Raw genomic sequence first — 26,965 nt, 5'->3', positions numbered from 1 at the left:
AGACTGCCTCTTTGTTTCTCTCGCCTCCTTGAACTGGAGTTGGAGCCCTGGACCTTGCAGGGTCCTTTACTGCCCCTCAGCAGTGTGTGTCCTGGCGTTGTGATCTGGAGCCGACAGGATGGAGTCACAGCAGCTCATGCAGTTATGATCACAGACACAGTGGCATGGGCACAGACACAGACATGGACAGGTTGGAGCCGCCGCCAGGGCACGGATCTTACGGATGGAAATTTCCTGTTTTAGTCAAGCTCTGATTGTTATGAAAACCAGGGATGGATTAGTGAGATCTTGGATTGCTTAGAGTGAAATGCACTTGTGAGAATGGACCACAGGGAACAGAAAGTGTTTCATACCCATTATAGTTATATGAGCAGTTCCTGGAAAGCAAAGAAGAGCCAAGTTTAAGGATGGATAGGATTGAAGTCAGTTAAATTAAGAGGCATATCATCAAAGGGGATACAGGAGAGCTTTCATCGCCTAGCTGACAAAACTACATGACCCCTGGGTTACTGATATGCAAGGGGCCAGAGAGAAATCTGATCCAGCCCCACCCTTTTTTATCACGATCTTTCTCTTCCAAGTTCAGTGGGAAGACAGGCTTGCCTGGGGCAGGAAAAATGCCATAAGTACCCGTGGCCACAGAAGTTGAAACTATAGTCGTTTCATAATGACTGACTGTCGACCCAGCGGGTGGTTAGAAGAGCAGCTTATGAAAAGCAATTCTTCCAGATTTTAAATGAAACAAGCTTTGTTCAAAGCACAAGGAACACACCAAGTGGAATTTTATGACAGCTCCTTACAGCTCTGAGAGTTGACTGAGTTGAATCACAGTCCTTGTATGATATAGGCAGACACACATGTATTTGTGAAACTTTGTGGGATTTTATATTTTAATCCCTGCGATGTAGATTTCCTTCTTCTAAAATCACATTAAAGGGGTCTTTTGGATAACGGACAGCATCTTTAGAGCGTGGTTCTGTCCAGCTCTTACTAGGTCGGCAGAGGTGGGCATGCTGTGAGGTGCCCCGGGGCGACAGCAGGGCCCCCCCACACCGGAGTGTTCAGAGCCCCGAGCACCCCTTTCAGCCTGACTTGACCCAGACGCGGTGTTGATCCCAGCCTGTACCTTCATCTTCAGAGACGTCCAGGATCTCATCCACCGTCTCGGGGAAGCTCATCCGGTGCTTGTCGCTGACCAACTAAAAGGAGAAAAAGCAAAGACTTCAACCCAAACACAGCAGTGGGCCCTTTCACCCATTCAGCAGTTACCTGGTTATGAGTGTGGAGACAGGAAGGAGACGGCAAAGGATGTTTGTCCCAAATGAAGAAAATGACAGCTAAGAGGGTCTCTGGGGTCTGGCAGGAACCGCAGAGGGATGAACGGAACCCCAGCTTCCCGGCGCCTGGTACCTGCCCCCAGTCCCATCCAGGGCTACCCGCTCCGGTCTGGTGGCGGCCCCTACTCCTCCGGCCGCTAGGTGGCAGTAAAGACCCGCCTGATGAAGGAGGAGCCCCGCCCCCCGCGCCCCGTCCCCAGTTCTTTTGGCTCTGAGCTTCCCGCGGGAATCCTAGGACACCTAGGCTCCCTTTCCCGGGGTACCCCAAGGGGCGCCCTGCGGCCAGGCTGTGTGTGTCCGGGGTAGGGGTGCAGGGGAGGAGCAGACGTACCGCGACACTGGTTTCATCGGTGACAACCTTGAGCACGTCTGTTACAGAAATGTAGCCCAAGCGCTTGGCTATGGCCAGAGGTGTGGTTCCATTCTGGGGAGAACAGCGGAGGGAGGGCGAGGTCAGACCGAGCTCACGCCCCAGTCGTTCATACCCAGAGCAAGACCCCTGCACACGCGTGGGCCCAGATGTGTGTCGCCGACGCCCACAACGACGCTGCAGGGCGAGAGGAGGCCACAGTGCGCCAGCCTTGAATGGGAGCAGGGGAGATCTTACCACCAAAGTCAAGGGTGGTCAAGAGGAGAGCCAGAGGGAAGGTCAGGGTCAGGGGGGCACCAGATGCAGTTGTAGGAATAGGAGGGCACCGGGCAGTACTGCCCATGGCTCCCAAGGCCGGTTCTTTGGGTGTCAGTTACTGAGCATTCAAATAGTTAGAGTAATCCACATACTTCAGTGAACTCTTCTCAGGCCAATCAGAAATCACGAGTCACCAGAAACAGGGGAGGGGCCTATTTCTACTCTGGTTTTAAAAGGCAGAGCTAAGCGACACTAAACGGATACTGAGGCTTTCTTTTCTTCTAAGTTCTCTGGTCCCAGGGGGTGCCCCGCTCCGATTCAGCCCCATCCACAGTTACACGGTTTCAGCAACCGCACCCACAAAGGCCTGCACGCTTGCTGAGCTGGAAGCGGCCGCGGCGACAACCTAGTAAAGCTGACAGTCGCGTTATCCAGGGCAGGAAGTTCACCCTGAACAGTGACCACGGACGTGGCTGAAGACACCGAGGCCCCCAAACCTCACACACCACTCAAGACATTTGGCTTTGTTCACTCCCACAGATTTCAGAAAGGGTTTTGACAATATTTTAAAAAACATAAAAAGGGGGGAGGGGAAACAGTGCTACCAGGATAACCTTCTGTCTTCCAGAAGGAGGAACTAATCCCAACAGCCCACGCCCTGGGGAGCCCGTCCAGGCCCCAGACACACAGGAGGATGACCCGAGTTTCCCTGGTGAAGGGATAGCGCATGGGGCCGCCCGTGAGAGCAGGTCTCTGAAATCAGGAACCGGGCGGGTACTTACCGAGCTGACCTCGTTTGGGGAAGCACCATTTTTGAGAAGCAGTGTCACGATGTCTGTATGGCCTTGTTGAGCTGCCTGGTGCAGGGGACTGTATCCGAGCTGTAAAGCAGGCAGACATTTGGCAGGGTGAGCTAGCTACGAGAGAAAGCACTGCCCACTGCCACAGAGCGTGTGCGTCTTCTGTGTGTAACGTAGAAAGGCGTTTTCCCCATTTCCTCCTCCAGCGTCAAAGCTGAAAGTTGTGGTGGGGCCCCAAGTGCGCCCGGAGTGACCCTGGCTGCATCTGAACTTGGCACTGCTCTCAGGCAACCCAGTACCTTAGTCTTGGCATTGACGTCCGCCTGGTGCTGTAGCAGGAACTTCACCAGCCTGATATTCCCATAATGGCTCGCCACGTGGAGTGGAGTGTAACCCATCTGGAAAGCAAGAGAGGAGACAGGGTGACCAGCAAGGCTTCAGGGGACACCACGAGCCGTTCTGAGCTGGATGGGAATGAAAGTCTCATGACAGTGGTGACTGAAAGAGAGGATGGACGAGGAGGCCCTTTGCAAGGTCAGCAGTGGGGCACCACGGGCCTGGGAGGGACAGGGCTCGGTGTCAGTCAAGTGCAGTGTGAGATGACTAGGAGAGACCCAAGTGGAGAGGTTAAGTAGGTGACTGGAAACCGACACTGAGCCCGGGGAAGAGGGCAAGGCAAGGAGGCACCTGAGGGGAGTTGAAAGTCTTGGAGGTGAGAGACATCCCCCAGGATAAGTGTGGAGAGAAAAAGTGGGGCCCATGGACTGAGGCAGTACTTACAGGGAGGTCAGAAAAGAGGATGGGGAGGGAGCAGCAAAGAGGAGGGAGGAAAGCCAGGAGAGGCCCGTGTTACGGAAGCCAAAAGGGGTCAACCCCAGAAGGAGGGAACCGCCAGCAGACCCTGGGAGAGCAGCAGACTCAGATGAGCACAGACAGCAGTGCAGAGATCACTCCCGACCCAGACAAGACCTGCCTTGCACACTTATTTCCACTAGAAAGCTGAAATCCCACTGAAAAACTCCCCAGAAGGCTGTCTAGGTTACAGAGTTGTACCATAATGGAATTTATAGGAACTGGCCATGGCTAGAAATCGGTGGCTTTGGGCATTTGTTCATTTGAGTTTTGTCTGCAGAGGAGGTAATTGTCAAGAAAGCCATTCTGCTGAATATGTTAATGCTCCCTCCAAACGCCAACAAGCCAAGGCTCTCTGGGCTCCTCAGTGTCCCTGGGGAGCCCAGTCCCAGAGGTGATCTGGACCCAGACCCTGCAGGCTGGATCTGGAGTGATGGGATGGCTTTGGGACCCCCAAGTTCTAACCCACAACATAAGATCTCTCAGGACAGGACCCCAAAAGACAAAACCAGGCCCACAAAAGAAGCCTCAAAGATCCAGAACATTCTTTGGTTTAAAGCAGGTTCCTTTTGAAGCTATAGGCAGCTGGGGATAAAATATGTCTCTGGATTTTTCTCAGGGAGGCTTCAATGTCACACTGCTGCCCGATGTGCCGGAGGAACGCTGGAAGGGGCTGGGGCTACAGGGTCGTCACTTTGTCCCTTCCTTTGAATACAGTTGCCTTTTGGTGAAAAAGAACAAAATGTCACTTCTTCCAGGAAGCCTCTTCCTTCCACCAAATGGAAACACCCTCTCCTCCCTCTGTGCTCCGTGGGTTCACGAGAAGCCCCCTTGCACCGCATATCACACCGGCTGTCCCTTCCTGACTCTTATGTCATCTGCAGATGCCTTGAGGCTCATTGCACTGTGTGCTGGGCACTGGGTCATCCTCCACCCAACCCCCACCCCCAGAGCTCCCTGCACACACAGAGGCTCAAAGAATGCTGACCTGCTTTTAGCCAAATGCCGGAGTAGAAGGGGCGGAATTTTCCAGTGCATCCTGACATGTTGATACCTTGCTCATGTAAGACAGGGCTTGGAATCATGATTAAACGTCCTTTCACTACAGAGGATCAAAGGTCTAGCCAACTTTTTAGACTCCCCACTGGAAAGCGAGCCCATTGGCCTGGGGTCCTCAAACTCCACTGCCGCCCCTAGGAAGTGGCAGACAGGAATGGGCCACTGGGTCCTCGGGGTATCCAATATCCTCAGATGGACCAGTGATGGAGGCCAGAGTGGGTAGGCCTGTGGGTGCAGGGGGAAAGGGGAGTCCCTGTGGACAGAGTGCCGGCTGCTGGCCTTACCCGGGTGGCGGCGTCCACCGTGACACCATGTTTGATCAGCACGTCTGCCACTGGAACGTGACCTTCTTGTGCGACCAGATGAAGGGGAGTGAGTCCACTCTGGAAAGGAAAAGCAGTTCATCAGCTTGGAGCCAGGAAAGAATTCCAGGCGACACTGAAAGAGCACTGAGGTTTGGGAGTCGAACTTGGCTTTGCACGCTCCAACCAGTTGTTTGACCTTAGACAAGCTCTTCTAGCCCCGCCCCCCCCCCCCCATCCTTAACTAAAATATGAGGTGGTTAGACTGAATCAGAGGTCAGCAACAGTTTCTGTTAAGGGCCAGATGGTCAATATTTTAGGCTTGTGTCTCTCTTGCAACTACCCAGCTCCGCCAGTTATAGTGAGAAAGCAGCTATGCCAACACGTAAATGAATGGGCATGACTGGCTTCCAATAAAACTTTATTTGTACAAACAAGTGGTGAGCTGGATTTGGACCCCAGGCCGTAGTTTGCTGAATTCTGAACTAGATGAACTTTATGATCCTTTCCAGTGGTAACATTTCCTATTTCCATGACTCGAGATGAGCTTCAAAGCCTTGGTTTGCTTATCGAGAAAATCGGGATTATAACTGACGAATCTCAAGGGCAAAGGAAGGCTCACTTGAGAAAACAGACGAAAATGCATTGTAAACCACGACGGGACATTTAAATGCAGCCTGTGATCAGCACATCCCAGCCAGTAAACAGGGTGGAGGATCCTGCTGGGACCGAAACCCCCAGATTCCTGGAGTTTTCATCACAGCTTTCTCACGAGGATGGTGACGCTCCAGCGACCTTGACTGACACGTGCGCATTCACGCAAAAATGCCAGGAAAGGCTTCCCTCCCCCGGAGCCCGCTCAACACGCCTTCCTAACCGTGGGGCAAACAGGGCTGCAGCTCCTCTGTCATCGGAGCCAGTGGGCAGGGCCTGCCCCCTCTCCAGAGACTCCACTCGCCCTCCCCTGCCGTCTGCGCTTCCCCCAGGCTGATGGGAGGCCCAGCTGAAGCCTGCGCAGGCAGGTGGGGCTGCCCACATAAGAACAGGTCCTGGGTCGATCACAAGCGTCCGGGTGCCCTGCCTGATCCTTGGGATAACGCGGTAACCTGACTGGTGAGTGTGGATGTGGATGAGTGGGGATGTCTCAGGGCAGGGCACCCCCCTCTCCTCCTGGCTCATTTAAATGGTACCAGCAAGAAACCAAGAGTCCTGTCCAACACAATGGTCCTGCCCTAACAGTTCCCTCCTGGGGTCACCTGTCCAAAGCCGTCCCGATAGAGCCAATGGATCCACACGCTTTTAAGAAATCTTAAGTTACCCTCAAAACGCTTGCCTTTCTGAAACTGTATTATGTTCATCTGTCGTCTAAAGAAGTGACTCTTCATATCGTATGATTCCACTTGTACGAAATGTCCAGAACAGGCAAATTCATAGTGACAGAGAGGAGATTAGTTGCCAGGGGACGGGGGTTTGAGGGAAATGGGACGTGGCTGCTAATGGGTCTGAGGCTTCCTTTGGGGGTGATGGAAAAGTTCTACAGTTAGACAGTGGTGGTGTTTGTCCAATTCTGCAAATATACCAAAAAACCCACCGAATAGTACAGTTCAAAAGAGCGAATTTTATGGTACGTGAATTATATTTCAATAAAATTGGTGTTTAACAAAAGAAGTGACTCAGTCTTTCTTGGGTCATGCGTTCTTTTGAGAAGCTGATGAAAACCATGAGGGTGTCCCCTGGGAAACGGCTCCCACGCCCATCCTCCCACGTGCCAGGTACACCACATAGAGGGTTTCCTGCTCACACGTCAACAGTCCCTGGACTGAGACTCCACTGAAGGGACAGGTTGGCACTGAAAACAATATCTTCCTCACAGAAAAAGACTATTTAGTCCCAGCTTACTTAGTACATTCCTGAATGTAGACACTGGCCTATACTTGGGAAAGCATGCAATGGATTTCAGTAGTGATCTTTTTGTAGATTCTTGAGTCAACCTCTTTAGAAAGGACCAGCCAAAGCTTTGGCATCAGGTAGGCTTGGGGTCCTGCAATCTTGGAATAAGCAACCTTTCTGAACTTGTTTATTCATTTACAAAACTGAGATAAAACCTACACAGGGGGACTTCCCTGGTGGTCCAGTGGTTAGGAATCCACCTTCCAGTGCAGGGGACGCGGGTTTGATCCCTGGTCGGGGATCTAAGATCCCACATGTCACGGGGCAACTAAAGCCCGCGAGCTGCAACTACTGAGCCCATGTGCCACAACTAGAGAGAAGCCCACACACTGCAACGAAGAACACGCACACACACACACACACACACGCGCGTGCACGTGTACGTGCGCATCACCTGATTCAGAACCGGGGCACACAGCAGGTGCTTGATCCTGAGATGCAGTGTGTCGTCAGCTGACCCCCCAATGTGATTGAGTCTGTAGGGATATTTGCAGACGCGTGTTTACCTTGTTGCCCAGGTTGCCGTTGGCCTGTTTGGAGAGCAGGAGAGCCACCATGTCCGCGTGACCCTCCTGGGCCGCCAGGTGGAGGGGTGTCACGCCTTGCACGGACTCTGCGTTCGCCGAGCCCCCGTACTGCAGCAGGTTGCGGGCCACCTCCATCTGGTTCTGCTTGGCAGCGATGTGCAGAGGGGTGTAGCCGTTCTGAAATAGAAGGGGCCACCGGAGCCTGGTTACAGGAGTGCTGAGTTGACAAGCTTAGCACATGCCTTATGTTTTAGATCCTCTGAGGAGGGGCCAGGAGGCCTGGTTCCGGGCTGGTGTCACCTGGGAGGGCCATTTCAGTAAACAAACCAACCAACCGAGTCCATTTGGTTTGGAGAGGCTCCCAGAGCCAGCAAATGCCCTACCCGTTCTCTCCATCTATCTTCTGTGGTTCTGTGGTTCTTCTCTGGTTCCCAGAGCCAGCAAATGCCCTACCCGTTCTCTCCATCTATCTTCTGTGCACAAGGTGCTCTGTCCCAAACAGATGCTAGGATTCAACCAGGCAGCAGGCCTATAGAACACCCAGCAAGCTAGGCACACAAGTAAATGAAAGGCTTCCATGCCCTCTTTCCTAGAGTGAGAAACATGCCCCCCAAAGCCAGTTCATAGAGGAAAGGAACAGAGCCCTTCTCTCCTCGTGATGTTGGGCCAAAAGCTCCCCCTGGGCCTGGTGGCTTCAGGCAGGTGGCGTTAAGAGTACATGTCCCCAGCAAGGGACCTGGGGCTGTGGAGTCAGTCCTTGGTCCACTTTAACCGGCCATGTGACTAGGGGCAAGATGGTCAACTAGACTTCCTTTCGTATTTTTTAAGCCATTGTAAGAGGACAGTAACATCTACCTTGTTCTTAAAGTTGTTGAATGGATCAAATATGATAATATATGTGAAGGTGCTTTCCAAAATTGAGATATAAAATTAATAAAACCTTTGTATGGTTTTGCAGTGCCCTGGTTCACAAATCTGTTAAGTCCGTTATGAGATGAGGAGATCGGTCCCACAGTAAATCAGCTACGTCACTGTGCACTCTCTATTCAGCTGGCTTTCCTTTCCCCTTTGTCTTGGGAGGAAGACTTTCTCAATGAAGGAAGCAGTGCCTGGGAGCAAACTCCATACCCCACTGCAGGCAGCCTACTTTGATTATCACTGTTGGAAACCACTTCCACCTACATCATCCTTTTTGAGCTTCACTGCAACCCACGTACAGCAAGTAAGACAGGCATTTTTATTACTACCCTGCTTTCTGGATAAAGAAGCCAGTTCTCGGAGAGGTTAAACGCCTTTTCTAGTGTCACATAGTAAGTGAAACAACGGAGAACCCAAGTCTGGTCTTGTGACTCCAGATTCCAGGTTCTTTCAACTGGAGCAAGATTCCACTTGGAATCTCCGTAAAATGCAGATTCTGACTCAGACGGGATAGGGAGGCCCTGGACTCTGCATTTCCAACAAGCATATGGGTAAGGCTGATGTTGTCGGCCACAAAGCATTCAGGGCTAAGGGGGATGCCAGGCCTGAGGACCCCTGTGCCGGACCCAGGAGCTTCCAAGCATATGCCCACCCAGTCCTAGAGCAGATGGCATAAGGCATATGGTCTCCTGCCACGGCCAGCATCCTTCTGGCCATCCCACAGAACTGAATCTCCTTTGCCAGCCACTGCCTTATTGTGGAAACCAACATTTCTGATTCTGCCAGGATCCACTGATCAGGGAAAAGAAACAGAAAAAAAGGGGCCGACCAGTACAGTAAAATCCCAGTTTAAAGCACTGGGGGACACGGTGAGACCCGTCTGTCTGCAAAGTAGATTTTGGGGAAAGGAAAGTTGTCATCTACCCAAAGAATAAATTGAATAATAAAAATCATTCTCTCTGAGTAATTATGTAAGATGATTCATCCTACTGTTCCTCCTTTTAAATTTGATTATGTTATGAGAAAACATTAAATTCTTTGTAGGTTGTGTTCCCCTGACAAGATCGGCATTTTGACTGTAATAAAATTAATTAAACAAAATGAGTTTTGTACTGTATCAAAAGGGAGCAAAGAAAAGCGGTGTGGTTCAGTGGATCAGGCCTGGGATTTGGAGTCATCCCCAAATGGAGATCCTTCTCGCTGAGTGTCAGAGAATCTTCCGACTCCAGAGCCCAGGTCTTTTAGCTGGAGCTGTGCTTCTCAAACATGAATGTGTGTGAAATCACTTGGGATCTTGGTAAAGTGCAGATTCTGACGGGGGGGCCCCAGATTCTGCATTCGTAACAAGCTCCCAAGTCAGGATGAAATGGGGTGAGGCCGCTGCTCGCCTAGGGTGCCGACTGCAGCCTGCCTTCCATTCCCTGCATGGAAGCAAGGATTATTAGGGCCTCTTTTACTGAACAAAGGACAGGAACTTGAGTACTTATTCACGTTAGCATTATCAGGAGTCCAGGCCACTTGGGCAATGGAGGATGTCCGCACTGGAAGGACGGCATCCCGTCCAGGTCAGGCTGCCAGGTGACCCGCAGTTAAAACCAAGATACAAGAACAACCGTCAGTCTCAGATCAGGGACCAACCCCTGTGAGCTTTCTCCAAGCTGGGACTACAGGGAATGAATGACCTTCTGTAGGTGACAAGGACGAGGGGCAGGGAGGCAGGAGCGTCGGGGTGGTGGTGGGGGGAAGATTCAGGAACGGTGTGAGCCAGTAAAAGGCTCCTCTTCCCCAAGGAAATGCGCTCGTCCAAAGGAATGCGCACGCTGGAGAGAGCTCTGCCCAAACAGTAAAACAACATTAGCATCAAAATTAGAAAGGGGTGGGTTTGGTTTGGGTGCAGAGAGACTTGCATGTGAGATTCTACAAAATTGCCAGACTGCTTTGGAAACTATTTTTTGCCATGGAAACAAAACCCATCTGTGCAGGGTTTGTGCTTGGATAAAGCTCCCTTTAAATACCATGAGCCTGGTTCTGATGTCTTTTATATAAGGAGCGGTGCGAGTCCAGCGTTTTATTTTTAGAAGCAGGAGTAAGTCATGTCCCAGCAGGGCTGCATGCTGTCTACACAGTGATGTGGGCTCTGCTACAACAGCGCGGGACCGGAGCCCAAGGAGAAGGGGTGTCTGGGAGATGCTGTGTCTGCAGGAACGGGAGGCTGTAGAATTCAGATGAGCAGCCGTCCTGAGAGGGGAACTGAAGCCCCGCCCTGCCTTGCCCTACGTCCCCGTGGAAGTCAGCAGGCGTCGGCTGGAATCACACTGACCCACCCATGGCTCCCTCCTGCCACAGGGCTGAGCACTGTGGCGCGCTCAGGGACCGCGATGTCCTTTGCACCCGAGCCCTGCCCCCTCTCCTCGCCCCTCATCTGCGTGGCCACCAGCCCCCTCGGCCCCCCTCCCCTCACAGACCCTGCACACCTTCTCACCCCACAGGAGATGGCCTGTCCCCCCAAAATGATCCTCGTGCCCAGCTTTATCCCTGTACCTTGTAGAGCGCCTTCTCAGTCCACTCTTACATAAGCCCCATCCACTCTCTACACTCCGGGTCCCTCAGGGGCGATGCACCACCCATGGCTCTGAGCATCTCAGGGGCTGGTGTGAGGGTGCACGCCAGCCACACCTCAACGTGTAACGTGTGTACAGAAACGGCACCATCTCAGAGCCGGAACTCCAGAGAGAAACAGATGTGGGGGGAGACTCCGCATTCAAGACAGGTTCCTCGCTCCAAGGTTCTGGTGAGTTCACCCCCAGCCCTGAATATTCTCCAGGTGTGGCCCTGGTCCCGGAATCCACGAGCACGCTGTACATGCTGACCTCTGACACCAGTTTGGGGTACACATTAGTTGTGTAAAACGAGCTCCACATCTGCGAGGTGACCTGTGGCTGAGAAGCGCTCCCCACTTCCCGGCCCGCTCCGGCTCCCAGTCAGCAGCCATCGCACTGCAGGCAATCGGGCTGCTTCTGCACAGCCCTCCCTGAGGGGTGGCGGCTGCCTGCTGTCCTGGGTGGGGGCGGGGTGGGGCAGGAGGCTTACCCAGGCCAGGCTGTGCGGGGAGCTGCCCCGGGGAAGCAGCAGTTTGACAATGTCCAGGTGGTTGTGGTGCACGGCGACATGCAGGGGCGTCAGGCCATTCTGCGGGGAGATGGACAGGGGACAGCCTTCGCTCAGGGGACATCCCACTGGCCATGCCTGTGGCTCCAGGCAGCACCACGTGGGGATCCGTATCACTTCTGTTACACAGGAAATCTGCTTGACACCATTTCAGAGCCAGTCTGGAGCTGAAGTCACTAAAGAACACACCAGCTGGACCTGGGTCACCTCCGCATTCCTGGGGTCACCGCCTCAGTCCTGGGGTCACTGCCTCATTCCTGGGGGTCACCTCCTCAGTCCTGGGGGGCCACGTCCTCAGTCCTGGGGTCACTGCCTCAGTCCTGGGGTCACCGCCTCATTCCTGGGGTCACCTCCTCAGTCCTGGGGTCACCACCTCATTCCTGGGGTCACCGCCTCAGTCCTGGGGTCACCGCCTCATTCCTGGGGTCACTGCCTCAGTCCTGGGGGGTCACCCCCTCAGTCCTGGGGTCACCGCCTCAGTCCTGGGGTCACCTCCTCAGTCCTGGGGCCACCTCCTCATTCTGGGGGGTCACCGCCTCAGTCCTGGGGTCACTGCCTCAGTCCTGGGGGTCACCTCCATTCCTGGGGGTCCTAGGGGCTGATGGGGCAGTGCAGCATCCTCACTCAGAGGGGCCACCGGGTCTTTGTAGAAGGGCAAGGCCTCTGTCAGAAAGATCTGCCTCCCCAGAGGCCATTCTTCCTGGACGGCTGCCCATGCGCAAGGGGGACACAGTCGGCTCAGGCAGAGATGACCACCCAGGTGCAGCTGCCCCTCTGCCCCGGGTCCACCCTGGCAGGAGGGAAGGTCAAGCTCACCTTCCCGGCGGCGTCTGGGTGCGCGTCATGGTCCAGCAGCAGCTGTGCCACGCGCACCTTCCCGTACTTGGCCGCCACGTGGAGAGGGGTAAATCCTTTCTGAGGAGAAACACAGGCCGTCGGAACCGTGGGGAGGCCCGCCATCCTCCCTGGAGAAAGGGCCCGCGGCAAAGGAGGTGTCCCACCCCGACTGGCGTGGAGACGCCAGTAGAATAAAGGGCGCAGAAGGTGTGATCCCGCTGAGACTCCCAGAGCCCCGGGGGCTGCCACCTGCCCCTCTCGTGACGGAGTCAAAACCACTGGTGCTGTTATTTGACAGCCAGCTAGTTGCGGGCAGGGCCTGGGCCGCCAGCCTTCTCGCATCCCAGAGCCTGTCTGGTCTGGCCAGAGCAGATCCTGAGCCATTCCATGATAAACAGACGAAGGCTGGTGGCTGGATGAGAAACGACAGTTCACCTTCCTGGGGAAGGACGGGACACACCCAGCTCACAGGTGGTGGCCAGTCCTGTGGGTCCATTCCTTCCAGCAGCCCTCAGCACAGTCAAGGCAATACGGAGGACCAGATGGGAACGCCCTCCCCTGCCCCAGGACCAGCTGGGACCAGCCTGCCGCTCTGGAGAACGGGAGGAGGAATGCTGTACCTTGGTCATGCACGCCTGGGACGCCCCCTTTTCCAGAAGGGCCAGGGCCGTTTCCACGTGGCCCTCTCGGGCCGCGATGTGCAGGGGGGTGTGCCCGGCAGTGGTGGCCAGGTTGGGGTTGGCGTCGTTTTCTAGCAGGAGCTTCACCATGTTTGTGTGGCCAATGCGAGCTGCACAGTGAAGTGGGGTCTGGTCATCCTGGAACCCAAAGCAAAAACAAAGAACAGGGAACACTAAGGTTACCTAACCCAACTCTTCATTTTATAAAGAAGGCAGGTGAGGCCCAGAGAGGTTAAGTGACTTTCTCAAGGCTACACAGCTAGTAAGAGGAAGAGCTGAGGTTCAAATCTCTGAGTTATGTTCTACATAATATGTTCTATATTATTTAATCCTTATAACAACCTTTCAAGTTAGTTGTTATTCCTACTTAATTGCCCAAAGGCTCAGCCTTCCCATCTGTAAAATGGGAATAATGGTATTGACCTCATAGGGCTATGGTTAGGATCAAGCAGACAGCGTGTATAAGATGTTTCACACCACGTTTGGCACACACTATACATTGTGGTTGCTCTTACGGGCAGACCTCGGAGACATTGTGGGCTCAGTTCCAGACCACTGCAATAAATTGGGTAACAGAGTAAAGCGAGTCACATGAATTTTTTTGGTTTCCCCGTGCATATAAAAGTTATTTACACACTATTACACTCCATTATGTGTGCAATAGGATTATGTCTAAAAAATACACTTACCTTAATTAAAAAATACTTTACTGCTAGAAAAATGCTATCCACCTGACAACACGGGGTTGCCACAAAACTTCAAATTGTAAAAAACACTTTATCTGCAAAAAACACTTTATTGCAAAAAACACTTTATCTGTCCACACTAAAGTGAAGGGCAATCAAACAAGGTGAACTGTACTGTCTCCCGAGTCCTGTCTAAGCATCCACTTGTCTTTCTGTCTGAAGGCTACTCTGGTTTTCTCTACGCCAGGGGCAATGGGAGGGTCAGACCTGGGGAAAGATGACTTTTCATCCCAGCTCCCGCCCCCCCCCCACCCCTTCCAGTTTCCTCCGGAAGCTGAGGGGGTCAGTGGGCAGGGTCTCTGTGTTACTGGGCCCAGCTAGGGGCCTCCCTCCCTTGGGTTTGTGGCTCAAACCCAAACCACAGTCCTGACACTAAACAGAGGCTCTGTGGTCTGTGCGGTAGGAAAGCCTGATCCTGGCCAAAGCCAGATTGCAAACTCGGCATCACTCAGTACCTCAGAGATGCCTTTTACATCGCGAGGGCATCTTGATTTTCACCGGCAACGCTTTCTTCAAAAAGTTGCTTCTCTTCTGATACTGTGACTGTAACCACCACGCAACCTTTCAGCCCGCCCCGCCCCCCCCGCCCCCCGCAGTACTGTTTCTTGGCCTTTTGTTGATGCCAACACATCTCTGGGCTTCTCAGAACCCTTGCAAAGCAGAACCAGAGCGTGTGCTGCAACCCAGCAGGTGTGACAAGGAATCTCGGCGCCACGAGCCCTGCAGCCTGGTCTCCGATCAGGGAGGATTGCTCCTCCCGCGCTTGAATTGCTTCCGTCTGGGATCCCTCCCACCTCCAGAACCCACCTTGGCCTTGGCATTGACTTTGGCTTTGTTCTGGAGCAAATATTTGGCCACTTCCGTGTGTCCTGCTCTGGCTGCCATGTGTAGCGGGGTCTCCACTTTCTGTAAAATAACAAAATTATGGAAGTGTTAACACCTGCTGGGTTTGCCAAAGGGCACACACAGGGCTCCGCAGTGCCAGCCTGGAGTAGCTCGGCGGACATTCCTCCAAGAGGTGGAGATGCCCCAGCAAAAAGCAACTTCAGCCTTTAGTCTGCTGATGCCTGGGGGTGTGTGTGTGTGTGTGTGTGTGTGTGTGTGTGTGTGTGTGTGTGTGTGTGTGTGTGTGTGTGTGTGTGTGTTACACTTAAAGGTAAACCCCAGAGCTAAGGAATGTTTAAAAACATACATGTATTCCCAGATACCACTCACAGACATTCCCAAATGATCGTCCAAAATAAAACCCCCAAGACTTACACATGGGTGACACATTTAACTGAGAAAGCGTCAGTACATACAGTCATCTCCCCAAGTCCGAAGCGCCTGCTATTCTGAGAATTCTACCTCTGTCCTCAAGAGGAGAGCTTGGGATCGCTGGCAAACGCTCGCCTCTGAGCCCTCCGTCCACAGGAAGGGCCTGCTCTCCCCACGGACTCACCACATTGGAGACGTTGGGCGATGCTTCCCGCTGCAGCAGGCTCTTCACGATGGGCAGGTGCCCCATGAAGGAGGCCACGTGGAGAGGTGTCAGGCCAGACTGGAACAGACCAGACAGGAGTGAGACGGGGGAGACTTGCCCACTCCTCCAGACACATAGCCAGATGGAGCTTAAGCTTTCCTGCCTCTAGGGGCTCCAGAAGAGTCTTCCAAGGAAAGGGAGTTCTAGGAAATGGGTCTGCTTCTAGGAAAATGGCCGGAGGGGGAAAAAAACACTGCAGGGTGATTCCACCCACATGTACAACTCAAAACATTTTGCAGCTGACCTTGGACAGCTCCCTGAGATCTGACACCAGCTCCTGGTCTTAGCGACCCCTGATGTATTCCTGAGAGTTCTAGACTAGCATACACACACACACAACACACACACACACACACACACACACACACGCAGCCACAAAGAACAACTCTCAAGATGGCTATTGGAAGAAGGCCCGCGGAGACCGTCCACTCGTCTGCGGAGTTTCTCCTACCTCAGTGACAGCATCAATGGAGGCCCCCGTCTTCAGCAGCAGCTCCATGACGCGGATATGGTTCTTCTTGCAGGCGATGTGTAAGGGGGTAAAGCCATTCTGCAGCCCCACACAAAGGGAGACAGGCAAGCAGGGGCTCGCACTCAAGCCCAAGGAACACCCAGACCACCCTGCTGATGGAAAGGGAGCCCCTGCCCAGCCTAAACGTCAATCACTGTGAATCACGGAAGGGGCGGGTGGCTCTCACTGTGCACCAGGCGAGGTCCTGGGTATGTTGTCTGTAAACCCTTTTTCCAAATTTCGTCACATTTTTGGACGCACTGAAAGAGCCTGCCGTTTAAAGTTTCCTTAAGGGGAAATTTACAATAAAGAGAACTGCTGTGAAGCCCAGCACGTTCCCTGAAACCGCCGTGCGTTTCTAGTCAAATGGGTTTCTGAACCTCAGCCCTGCTCGAACATGATACGCTAGGATGTAAACTCCACCAGGGCAGGGATTTCTGTTTGTTCGCTGGGTTTTGCCCGTCTGCTTGTTTTTTCAGTGCTTTAACCCCTAGGGCAGTGGTTCTCAATGTGAGGGGAGGGGACTTTGTCTCACCACCCAGCCCCCGCCCCGGGGACACTTGGCAATGTCTGGAGACGTTTTTGATTGTCACAAGGAGGGGAGGAGTGCTATCAGCGCCTAGTGGGCGGAGGCCAGGGATGCTGCTAAACATCTATTCACGGGTCAGTCTCGCCACAACAAAGAACATCGGCCCCAAATGTCAGTAGTGCTGAGGTTGAGAAACCCCGACTACCCCAGACAGTGCCCCGCAAGTGGGGACTGCTCGGTGAAAGCTTTCTGAACAAATGAATGAATAAATGAATGAACGAGCCATCCTGGCGGCCTGGAGGCTGTCCGGCCTTCTAAATTCTCCTCCTCTGGGAATGGGCAGAGGGGAGATGGCGGGTGTGGGCAGGCTCCGTGCAGCGCTCCGGCCCCGCCAGCAACTTCCCCGGGAGCCCCCGGCCTGGGGCGAGCGAAAGGAACCACAGTCCCAGGAGGGAATTTGCTTTAGGCCTGAACTCACCTCTGCTCAAGCACCATGACCACTGTGAGCCCCTCTGCAGAGGAAGGATGCTTAGCTGAGCCCATTTCACTCGCCCCCAAAGCAGGTCAAAAAGCCAGGCAGTCGCTAGAAATCACCAACCCTCAGCTCTGGGCACGGACGGGAGTGACATCCCGCATACCTACCGCACACACTGCCTGTGAGTCAGGTGTCCTGGGCCCAAACCCACCCAGACCTCAGCCTGTTACGGGGGCTCGGTCATTATGTGTGGGATGCGGCAGGGAGTAAGGTCACATCCGCCTGTGCGCTGCCACGCCCCGTGGGCCTCAGTGCCCCGCCCCCTGACACTGTCCCCGCCCTGAATCTCCAGGGCAGCTCCAGGCACCAGTGGGTACCTCCCTGGGGGGCTCAGCCATGCAGCTCTGGCCCTAGCCCCTCTGGCTCCTTTTCCGATAGCCTCCTACTCACCAGGGCTCTGGAGTTTGGTTTGGCCCCTTTATCCAACAGGACCTTGGCCACCCTGTGGTGGCCGCAGTGGGCAGCCACGTGGAGCGGGGTCAGGTGGTCCAGTGTGATGTCGTCTATCTCTGCATTGTATTGCAATAGGAGTCGGACACAGTCAAGGTGGTCTCCCTGAGCCGCCATGTGGATTGGGGACAAGCCATTCTGGTGAAGAGGGAAAACAACCAGTTGCATAGGAAATGAACATGGAAATTCAAGGCAGGCAATGATTCCAACCTCACTTCCCACCTCCTCCCTACACAGGGCTTCCATGTGGCTCCCGGGTGAGCCTGGTTCATTCCGGCCTCCGCGTTCCTGCTGGTCTCTGATTGCAAACCTCCTTCTTCTCACCCCACCAAATCCTCCAGGCCCGCTCTAGCCAGGCCCACGTCTTCCACGAGGCCTCCCCTGGCCACCTTTGATTCCTGTGGGCTTTTCTCATCTGTACCCCTCACTCGGACCGTACTTATATACTTGCCGAATTGTTTTCATAATTAACTTTTCAGGTGTATGTATCTTCTCTCCTTCCTTAGAAGCTTCTTAAGATCAGTGACTGTGCCTGGTATCTCTTACACGCCCCACGCATGCATGTAACACACACAGTGGTCCTTAATCAGTGTGGTCTTGAATGAATGCATGATGCTAAAATGGAATTTGGATCTAAAACCCTCCGTTCTTTGTCCTTGACAAGTGCACATCACTTTAAAAAACTGTTAAGGATCCTCACTGTTTCTTAAATAGCAATTTATTTCAAACAATTAAAGACAGAGAAGACTCACTCACTCATTCATTCAGACATAAATTCAGCAAATATTAAGTGATTAAAGTGCATCAGGTATGGGATAAGCTCTGGGGAAACAGAACAGACAGAATTCCAGGCCAAGGAAGCTGGCAGACTAGTAGGTTAAAGATGGGAAAAGAGATACATTGTTGCCACTCCGTGTGGTGACATCAGGAAGGCCTGATAAAGCACAGAGGAGCAGGGGAGTGTGGAGTCATGATGGGGTCGGGGGGACATGCGGAGAGAAGGCTTGCCAGGGAGGTGATCCCTGAGCTAGGACCTTGCCAGGAAGACGACACAGGAAGAGCATCCCCGAGAAGGGAATGGCGTGTGCAGTGCCACAGAGGCAGCCGCCCTGGGACCCAGGGAGCTCCATGCAGGTAAGCACGCGGGAGGCCAAGGGCATAGAGCTGGACTCCAGGGGCAGGCAGGAGCTGCACCATGAAAGCCCCTGAGCGAGGAAACTGGGACGTTAGGTTTTAGCAAGAGACAACTGAAAGCAGGATTTTCAGCGAGGGAGGAACACAATCAAGCGGCATGACGGCTATTGTTAGTGACTGAATTGAACTGTGTCCCTCAAATTCACATGTTGACGTCCTAAAGCCCAGGACCTCGTGATGTGGCCTCATTTGGAAACAGGATCATTGCAGATGTAGTTAGTTAAGATGAGGTCACTGGTGTAGACCTTAATCCAATATGACTGCTGTCCTTATAAAAAGGGGAAATGTACACACACACACACACACACACACACACGCGACAGCCTGGGCCGTGAACATGACCCAGATTTCAGCGAGCTCCACTGAACACTCACATAACCCTCGGTCAGGGAATAAACTGCTCCTATGGTGTAGAATCTTATGACAGGGAGCTGCGCACAGAAAACCTCGGGAGTGGCCATGGGTGGGTCTGGTTTCTGCCTTGCTCTGCTCTGACCACCTTCTAAATTCACCCCAAGAACGAGGCAGTAGGCCTGGAGGCGGTGCAGGCAACACCAGGTAGTCTGACAGCTTCGGCCCCAGTAAGACTCAAGACCTCATGTTAGAACTGAGGGCTGGGCTTTTGCTCTGGCCCCGAAAGGACCTCGAGAAGAACCGTTTTGTTTTCTTTTCAACATCATCCAGTCCGGCCCAGGCCCTGAAGACTCCCCGAGTGCTTAGTTCCTGTCTTTTCTGGAGCCAGGGTAAAAGAGATGAGGCCTGATCTCGAGCTGTACAGACACATGACAGCCCATGGGACAAATCCAGCCTGCTGCCTGTGCTTGGCAAGAAAGTTTTACTAGAACAGGGCTGCTAGTTTGCACGTTATCCACGGCTGCTTCCCCACTACAGTGGTAGATTTGAATTGTTGTGACATTGACCAGGGCCTGCAAAGCCTAAAAATATTTACTCTCTGGCCCTTTAGAGAGAAAGGTGCCAACTTTGATCTAGATAATAATTAGAGCCGAGTGCCTCCTGTGTGACAGACATCAGGGTCAACGTCACACACACTGCTGAGTTAGTAGAATTAGCATCTCTGTTTCTCAGAAATGGGATTCGACCCGGGTCGGCCTGAGCTGGAGCCCCGCCTAAGAGATGCTCCTTGCAGAAAGGAAGCTCGCACCTTGGTTTTGGCTTGGATGGGCGCCCCGTGGTCCAGCAGGATCTCTGAGATTCGCAGGTGCCCATTCCGAGCTGCACAGTGGAGAGGTGTCAATTCATCCTTTAAAAGACAGTCAAAAAGAGAAAGCCCCAGAGGCACCCATCAGAGGTCGCTGGAGAGAAGGCACCTGTGGCATCATTCCAGCCGGAGAGGCACGAGAAGGCTTCCTTAAGGACCAGCCCGATGGAGCAGTCTGGTCTCCAGCTGCCCCTGTGGGCTGTTCTAGAGGCTGGACGCCCTTCCCTAGCTGGTCATGGGGAGCCCACTACCTGGGTGGAGCCCTGGAAGGCAGCACTCGCTCCCCTGGCCTTGCCGGGCAGCTGGCTGGCACCCACCTTGGTCCTTGTTTCTATCTGGGCCCCGCGGTCCAGCAGAAGCCGCACCATGATCACGTTCCCCCTGCGGGAAGCAATGTGCAGCGGCGTGATGCCGTTCTGGAAGGGAGGAAGGGACTGGTCAGGGCGTGTGTCCTTGTCTGGGAGGCAGCTGCTCTGCGCCCTGCTCCCCTGTGGCCCTGCCCCAGCCCAAGGCAAGTGGTCATCGGAGCCCACTGTCAGGACTCTTCTCGCCTAAGACAGATTTCAAAGCCTCTAAGGACACGCCAGCCTCTTGGTTCATCACAGCAAGCTGGCTGAGCCCAGGTCCCCCAGAATCAAAAACACAGGCTGCAGTTTCTTAGAAACCCACCCAGGGCTGCTTCACCCGCAGGCACGTCTGCAGTGCGGGGATGTCCTTGGTGCCGCAAGAGGCGGGCACTGGGTTCTAGACGCCCAGTCCCCGCATGCATGGGCGGCCTCACCAAAGGGCCTCACCTGGGGCGTGAAGTTGACACTGGCTCCCCGGTTGAGGAGCAGCTGGGCCACGTTGAGGTTCTCGTAATGAGCTGCGATGTGGAGGGGGGTGAATCCCGTCTGGCACACAACAGAGGGGGACAAGGCGTCACAAGCCACATACTGTCATTTCTACCTCAGAATCAGCCTGGGATTCTGAAAAGCCGGCAGGACCAGAGGACCTCACACAGCAGGCAGATTCAGAAGGAAGGGGTCAAGAGATGTCCCACGGCAATTACATCCAAAAGTGAGGTGCTACCTCTGGGGACCCCCAGCCTCCGTGGTTCACATGGACAAACCATGGACCAGGGTCACCTCCCACCCTGCAGGCAGGGCCCGTTCCTCTGAACGGTTACTTCTGAAGAGATTTTAATGAATGAGTGAGAAGTGTTATGGGGTCCATGACCTTAATCCTCGGGACGGTTCCAGCCCCCATAGGGGTGCAGTGGCCCCTGGGTGGCCCCTGGGTGGCCCTTTGACCCTCGGTGGGTCCCTTGTCATCCTTCTGTTCCTAACCCCCGACCACGCCTAACCATCCAGGCAGCAGCTTTCCTGGCGGAACCCCGTGACCATGGGGCAGGGGCCTGTGTGACTGACTCGGTGCAAGTGCATTCGCAGCGGGAGGGAGGCATTAAGCTTAGACGTTAAGTCTAAACTTACAGGTAGTGAAAACATCAGACAGCGTGTGCAGATGGCGGGCTGTCCAGGCCCCTGGGAGGCCCCTCTCCGGTCCCATCTCCATGTGGGGACCCTTCCCTCCCTCCCTCCAACCGGGGGGAAGCTGGGAAAAGAGCTGGAATAAACTTCTAGAACACCACCTGGGGGGGGGATGGGCTGCAAAGTCCTGCTCTGGCCAGAGGCCCCTCCTGCCCCGCCTGGACGCTGTTCTGGGTGACCTGGAGCCACAGCGAGCACACGTCCTTCAGCATTGCCCGGGGGTTAAAGGGGGGCGTCCCCTGTGGCTCTCAGCTGGCTGGTGGAACGGCGGGCGCAGCGGGGCAGGTGCTTGGGGTGCACGCTGGAGCTTCTGTGGTCTGGCTGGTTCCAGGTAACTGCCGGAATCGGTGGAGACCCCGAGGGCCCCGGGTCCGGGCCCCGGCATGATCCCGGCCCCGCCGGCCGCCTCACCTTGGAAAGCACGTCGGGGTTGGGGTCGTTCTGCAGCAGCACCGCGGCCGTCCGCGTGTCATCGTTGCGGGCCGCGATGTGCAGGGCCGGCAGGCGCACCTTCCCCTTCGTCCCGTAGTTGATGAGGTGCGCCACCACGTTCTCGTGGCCCTGCTGCAGGGCCACGGCCAGAGGGGTGAAGCCGTCCTGACCGGGGAGGGGGAGAGGAGAGACCGTTGGCTCTGACCGTCCTGACCACTCGGTCCTCAGGGCAGGACACGCGCTTTCAAGCTCAGGGCTCTTGCCCTGTGCCCGAGAAGACCTCCCTCCTCCACAGCCTGCGAGCTCGGCTGGGATGCCACCTCCTCCCTGACGCCGCTCCTGGCCCTGCTTTCGTGCCTTGCCGTCTCACGGCACCTCCAGGAATTTCCCTTTGGCGCGTATTTAACTTTTCCTTTAGGACGTGCTCCTAGTCGGAGCGTTGATGAGAGTTTTACTGCCCTGTCTCTTTGCCTCCCTCTCACCCCATCACCCGGTGTCAGGACAGTGCCGTGAACTGATGGCCGACCAACATTCCTTCATTCATCTCACAAGTATTATTGAACGCCTACCAAACGCTGGAAACCACACCAGGCACCGAGGTTTCAGTTGTGAGCTACTGTTATTAATCTCCTCGGTGTGCGCTAGGGGCACAGGGCCCCCTGAACTGGCAAAGTAGATGTCATCTGATGCTAAGAGTCAAGAGAAGCTTTGGTTCCATCTAGTCCGATTTCATCATTTCACCAGTGACAAAACTCAGGGTCGAGTGACCTGTCCAAGAGTGTACGTGGGTTCCCGGCAAGAGCCTTTCTCATTAAGGTCCTAGGCAGACCTGTCACCCACACGTGCGCGCGCACGCGCACACACACACACACACACACACACACACACACACGTGCGCGCACGCCTCCCACCCCAGCCCGGCCTCCAGTGTTTGTCACAGTGGGAATGACAGGCTCACCCCTGCTGTCACTTCTCTGGCACGTGTCTGGGCATCCCTCAACGGCCATAACTTTGTCTCTTGCCCCCTTGCAGGGTCCAACAGCACCCAGGACATTGATCATGGCAGAGAATGCATCCCAAGCCATGTCCCAGGAACACACTCCCCTGGGACCGTGTCCTCCCCCCAAGAGACATTCAGCCGTGAGGCCGCGTCCCCAAGGTACTTACTTCTGTGGCTACATTCTGATTAGCTCCGTTTTCCAGCAAAAACTTAACCACCTCCAAGTGATTCTCTTGCGCTGCCATGTACAGGGGTGTGAAGCCTTTCTGCAGGCGAAGAGAAAAAGCCATTGGCGTTCCCCCACGTAGTGACAGACGCTAAGACCAACGCAGGATCCTCCAGACTCGCAGACAGCTCTCCCTGCAACCTGTTTCCACCCAGCCCTTGCGGCAACATCCCCGCCTGCGTCTCCAGCTATAAAAACACACGGACACTCTGCAGTGGCGGAGCGGGGTTACTTCAGAAGGCCACCAGGTGGGGGCGATCCTCTCCAGAAGTCTGCTCCTGCCCCTCCCAGAATGGTCAGCCTCTTCTGCACACCCACCCCCCGCTAATTTCACTCCTTTCCTCATCCCCCCTCACGTCCCCCCATGCACAGATGAGCCACAACTAAATATATTATTCAGCTAAAGGAACAGAGACGGGGTCCACAATGACCCACCCCATCGTGCTTAGAACGTCCACCGTGAAGCAGGAAAAAGCAAGAAGGTGCTTGGGGACATTTGAATACATTTGGACTCCGCCACACAGCGTGTCCACCCGGGTGAAGGGTACGGGCAGCCCCACCGCCCAGGGCCCTGAGCATCACCTGTGACTGGGCGTTGACGTTGGCGCCATAGTTGACGAGCTCCCGCACCACCTGGTCCTGACCCGCCAGGGCGGCGATGTGCAGCGCCGTGTTCCCCTTCTGAAACACGGGGAGGGAAGACAGGAGGTTCCCAGGGGCCCATCACAGGTACAGGGCTGTCACAGGTGTGGGATAAGGGTGTCGTCTGCGGGGAGGCAGCGGGCTTCCTTTATGGCCCCAAGGGGTGGACAACACACACTTTTGTGCCTGACCCATCAGACATCATGAACAGCCCTGGAAACCCAGGGAGGGAAGTTCTTCCCGTTCTCCTGAAAAAAGAATGCCCCAGAACAAGAACGCCAACTTCTCAGCACGGATCTGCTGCTCTTGGGCTCGGCGTCCCGACACCGGCCGACGGGCAGTCAGGATTCCCCGGGACACCTGCGGAAGAGCTGCCAGGCCAGCTGACTCCCTGGACGTCCGGCTCCTCCCGGGCTGTGGCCCTGCAGGACGGGACGGAGGCCCCGAGCTCCAGGGAAAAGGAGGCCACAGATCCCGCGGGCCCAGCTCCCTCGCGCCATTACAGCAACATGCACCGGCCAAAGGCTGGACCAAAGGGGGCACGGGGTGAGGGGCAGTCAAGCATCAGATAGAAGCGGGAAGGGCAGAAATAGGTAAAGGAGTTGGGGGGAGGGTTAGTAAAAGGAGCTATATAATGTACGTAGAAGAAAAGAAAAATATAAAACCAAGTGCGGAAAAATAAACAGAATAGAACCTGGCAGAGGAAAACACAAGGAAGAATATGAATAAGTAAAATACAGTGAGTCAGAGTTCACCAAGTCGCAGAGGAGAGGAAGGCCGGAGAGAAGAAACATTAGAAGCAAATGAAATTCACAGCTGTTTTAAGGTAAACTTTTCAGAAGCTGAGAACTGGTAACAGAGACTAAGACACCAGGCAGGCTCTGAAGGTGGTGGTAGTGGGGGGACGTGTGAGGTTTCTTGTTTGGATCCATCCTGGGCATTTAACAGCACTTCCTGGATGGGCGGGCTCAGGTCCGGCAGGTGGCTTCCGTTTCCAGGATGCGCCTCCCTGCCAGGCTCCTTCCTGCCTCCCTCCCAAGTCCCTCTCCCCGACGTGATCCCACGGGCATCCCTGCTCCGGGAGGGGCAGGCGGGGCAGGCCCACCTGACAACGTCCATCAAACAGGGGCCACAGCTGGACCCATCTGTCCCTCTGCTACTTAAGGCGCACAGATCTCACACGACCTCACATTTTCTAATTCAGACGGCATATAGTTTTTAACTAAACTACATGAACACTTGCCAATCCAACTCAGGAAACCCACCAAACAGGGACTTCAAATCTAGTCTGTGCGCTGGGGCCACCGGCCACTGGGAGCCAAGCGCCTCCCCCAGGGGGTCTGAGCATCACAGGGCCACCCGGTGCCCCAGGGCTCATGTTTCTGTCTCTAAAGCGTGGCCTGTTTCAAGCAGGAGGGTCCTCTCGTTACCTCCCAAATGTGTCTTTCTGATTTCTCCTTAAGTCCCACTTGATAAGCAGAAGGGTTCTTCCTCAAATATCCATCAGAGAATAAGTGTCAGAAATGAGCATAAAGATGCTAAGTAATCTTTTCTCCTTCGAAGTCCGAAGAGCCTCCACTTAGACACCTTGGCACCTGGGTCCAACTCACTCGCTGTACCAAGTGGAACAGGGCTGCTGGCACCAGAACCTTCTCTAGGAATCAGGACTCAGACCTCCACGCCTCCCCACCTAGAAGGAGGCATGCCGTGTCCATCCATCCACTCACCACACGCTGAGCACGTGTGTGTCAGGCACTGGGCCAGCTCGAGAAGGGAATTTCAAACATTTCCTTCCGTCTGCCCCTTCCTGCCTGAAATCCCACGACGACAGGACTCGCCCCATACAAACCCACGTGGAGGGAAGCTGGCCAGGGAGAGATGTGGAGGCCTGGCCGTGGGACTCAGCCCGTGACGTCTTCAGAACCTGGGCTGAGAGCAGCCCTGGTGAGGAATGCATGCCCCGCTCCACACACACATGCACGCGCCGCAAGGCTCAAGGAGACCCCCAGCCTCAGGTCCGGAGTCACAGGGAGATGGTTTTTTTCTGCTCCTCCCGCAGCATGAAGGAACGTGCCCTCAAAGAAGCAGGAAAAAGTACTTAGCTATATTTGGATCCACAAAGACCCAATTTCTCCATTTCCAGGGAGTCCCAGAGCTCACGGCAGGGAGGGTGGCTGCAGTGGGTGCTGAGTGAGTGCCCGGGCTGGGGAGGGGGGTGCAGGGGGAGGCAAAGAATGCATTTGTTTCACGCTTTTAAATTTTCTAAGCACAGTTTAGGAACCTATATTGGTTTTGGCTTTTTAGTCTTGTCTTTTTTAATCTCGCTCCTGCTTGCGAGACCCGTTACAATTCCCCAATCTGTTGTGGCTCTTGCTTTGCCCACGGTTCCAGCTTCACCCTTTTTTTCCTCCCTCTGTTGGGCCCTCAGAAACCACGTTGGCTTATACAATTTCTATAAATACAGAGACACACCAAGCGTTCGCTTGCAGAATACCGATCCAAGGGGGAAATTCGGAGAGAGTAAACGTGCTGAAGCGTAGTGTTTCTGCAGCTCTTGTGGGGATGCCAGGGGGAGGACAGCCACTCTGGCCACCACAGCCCGTCAGATGGTACCATGCTTGCGGCCAGGCAGCTGACAGCATCGGATGAGAAATAACCACGTCCCTTTCATCCGCAGAAGAAGCCGGGTGGAAACAATTGGTATTTGTCACGGGGTTAGAAAAAAAATGCTCTGTACACGTTCAGAAAGAGCAAATCAGTCTATTTCATCCGTGAGATCTTTTCACCTTTGGGAAATGACATGAAAATTACAGAATTTTCCCTCGAGAGATGAGTCTACCTTCATAATATTTTGGAAGTTCACTTCATAACCATAAATTATATCTGTTCTCTACCTGTTGTTCTTCTGGTTCTCTGCTCACGAGGTGGTAACTGCGTGGAACTGAAATCGGGGCTGTGCGTGAGACCACGCTGAATAAACAGCAAACGGAAAATAAGAGGCTGCAGGGACCAGCCCAGGAAGAAAACCATGGGATGTAACACAGGAAGGGGGAGAAGAGGAAACAGTACTTGACACGGTAAACAGAGGTGATTCTTTTGGTTTCATTTTGTTTGTTTTTAAAAGCTGGCTGCTTGTAGCTTAGTAAACAAATAAGATGCATAAGAAATGAAACTGATCTTGCAACATGTAGGTGCATCAATTTCATGACTGCAGTTTCTGGACTTAAGTCACTGGTGTTTATAATCTACTGCTTTGGGGAGAACCGTCCTGCTGTGAGAGGTGTGACATCACACAAATGCTTGCAGTAAACAGAACACTGTTCACTGTTCAAGGGACCCAGTAAGGAGAGGAAATGGGTTTGGGGCTGACCA

At 54.2% G+C, this 26,965-nt stretch overlaps 1 protein-coding gene across 1 annotated transcript in view; it reads right to left on the bottom strand.

The window, feature by feature from the left end:
• ANK1 (ankyrin 1) overlaps positions 1–26,965 on the bottom strand; it is a 90,235-nt gene that overhangs the window by 36,993 nt on the left and 26,277 nt on the right. Inside the window, exons 4-22 of the mRNA XM_079908882.1 lie at positions 23,534–23,632; positions 22,893–22,991; positions 21,705–21,890; positions 20,559–20,657; positions 20,082–20,180; positions 19,708–19,806; positions 17,292–17,489; positions 15,778–15,876; positions 15,246–15,344; positions 14,612–14,710; positions 12,999–13,196; positions 12,358–12,456; positions 11,464–11,562; positions 7,435–7,632; positions 4,961–5,059; positions 3,065–3,163; positions 2,748–2,846; positions 1,669–1,761; positions 1,127–1,199 (exon numbers count right to left, since the gene is read on the bottom strand). Coding sequence (XP_079765008.1) covers positions 1,127–1,199; positions 1,669–1,761; positions 2,748–2,846; positions 3,065–3,163; positions 4,961–5,059; positions 7,435–7,632; positions 11,464–11,562; positions 12,358–12,456; positions 12,999–13,196; positions 14,612–14,710; positions 15,246–15,344; positions 15,778–15,876; positions 17,292–17,489; positions 19,708–19,806; positions 20,082–20,180; positions 20,559–20,657; positions 21,705–21,890; positions 22,893–22,991; positions 23,534–23,632 — 2,233 coding nt within the window. The remainder of the gene's footprint in view (positions 1–1,126; positions 1,200–1,668; positions 1,762–2,747; positions 2,847–3,064; positions 3,164–4,960; positions 5,060–7,434; positions 7,633–11,463; positions 11,563–12,357; positions 12,457–12,998; positions 13,197–14,611; positions 14,711–15,245; positions 15,345–15,777; positions 15,877–17,291; positions 17,490–19,707; positions 19,807–20,081; positions 20,181–20,558; positions 20,658–21,704; positions 21,891–22,892; positions 22,992–23,533; positions 23,633–26,965) is intronic.

Source organism: Stenella coeruleoalba (assembly GCF_951394435.1).
Source record: "Stenella coeruleoalba genome assembly, chromosome: 21".
Taxonomy (NCBI): domain Eukaryota; kingdom Metazoa; phylum Chordata; class Mammalia; order Artiodactyla; family Delphinidae; genus Stenella; species Stenella coeruleoalba.
The sequence above is the reverse complement of the archived record's forward strand: the minus strand, read 5'-3'. Positions and strand labels throughout refer to the sequence as shown.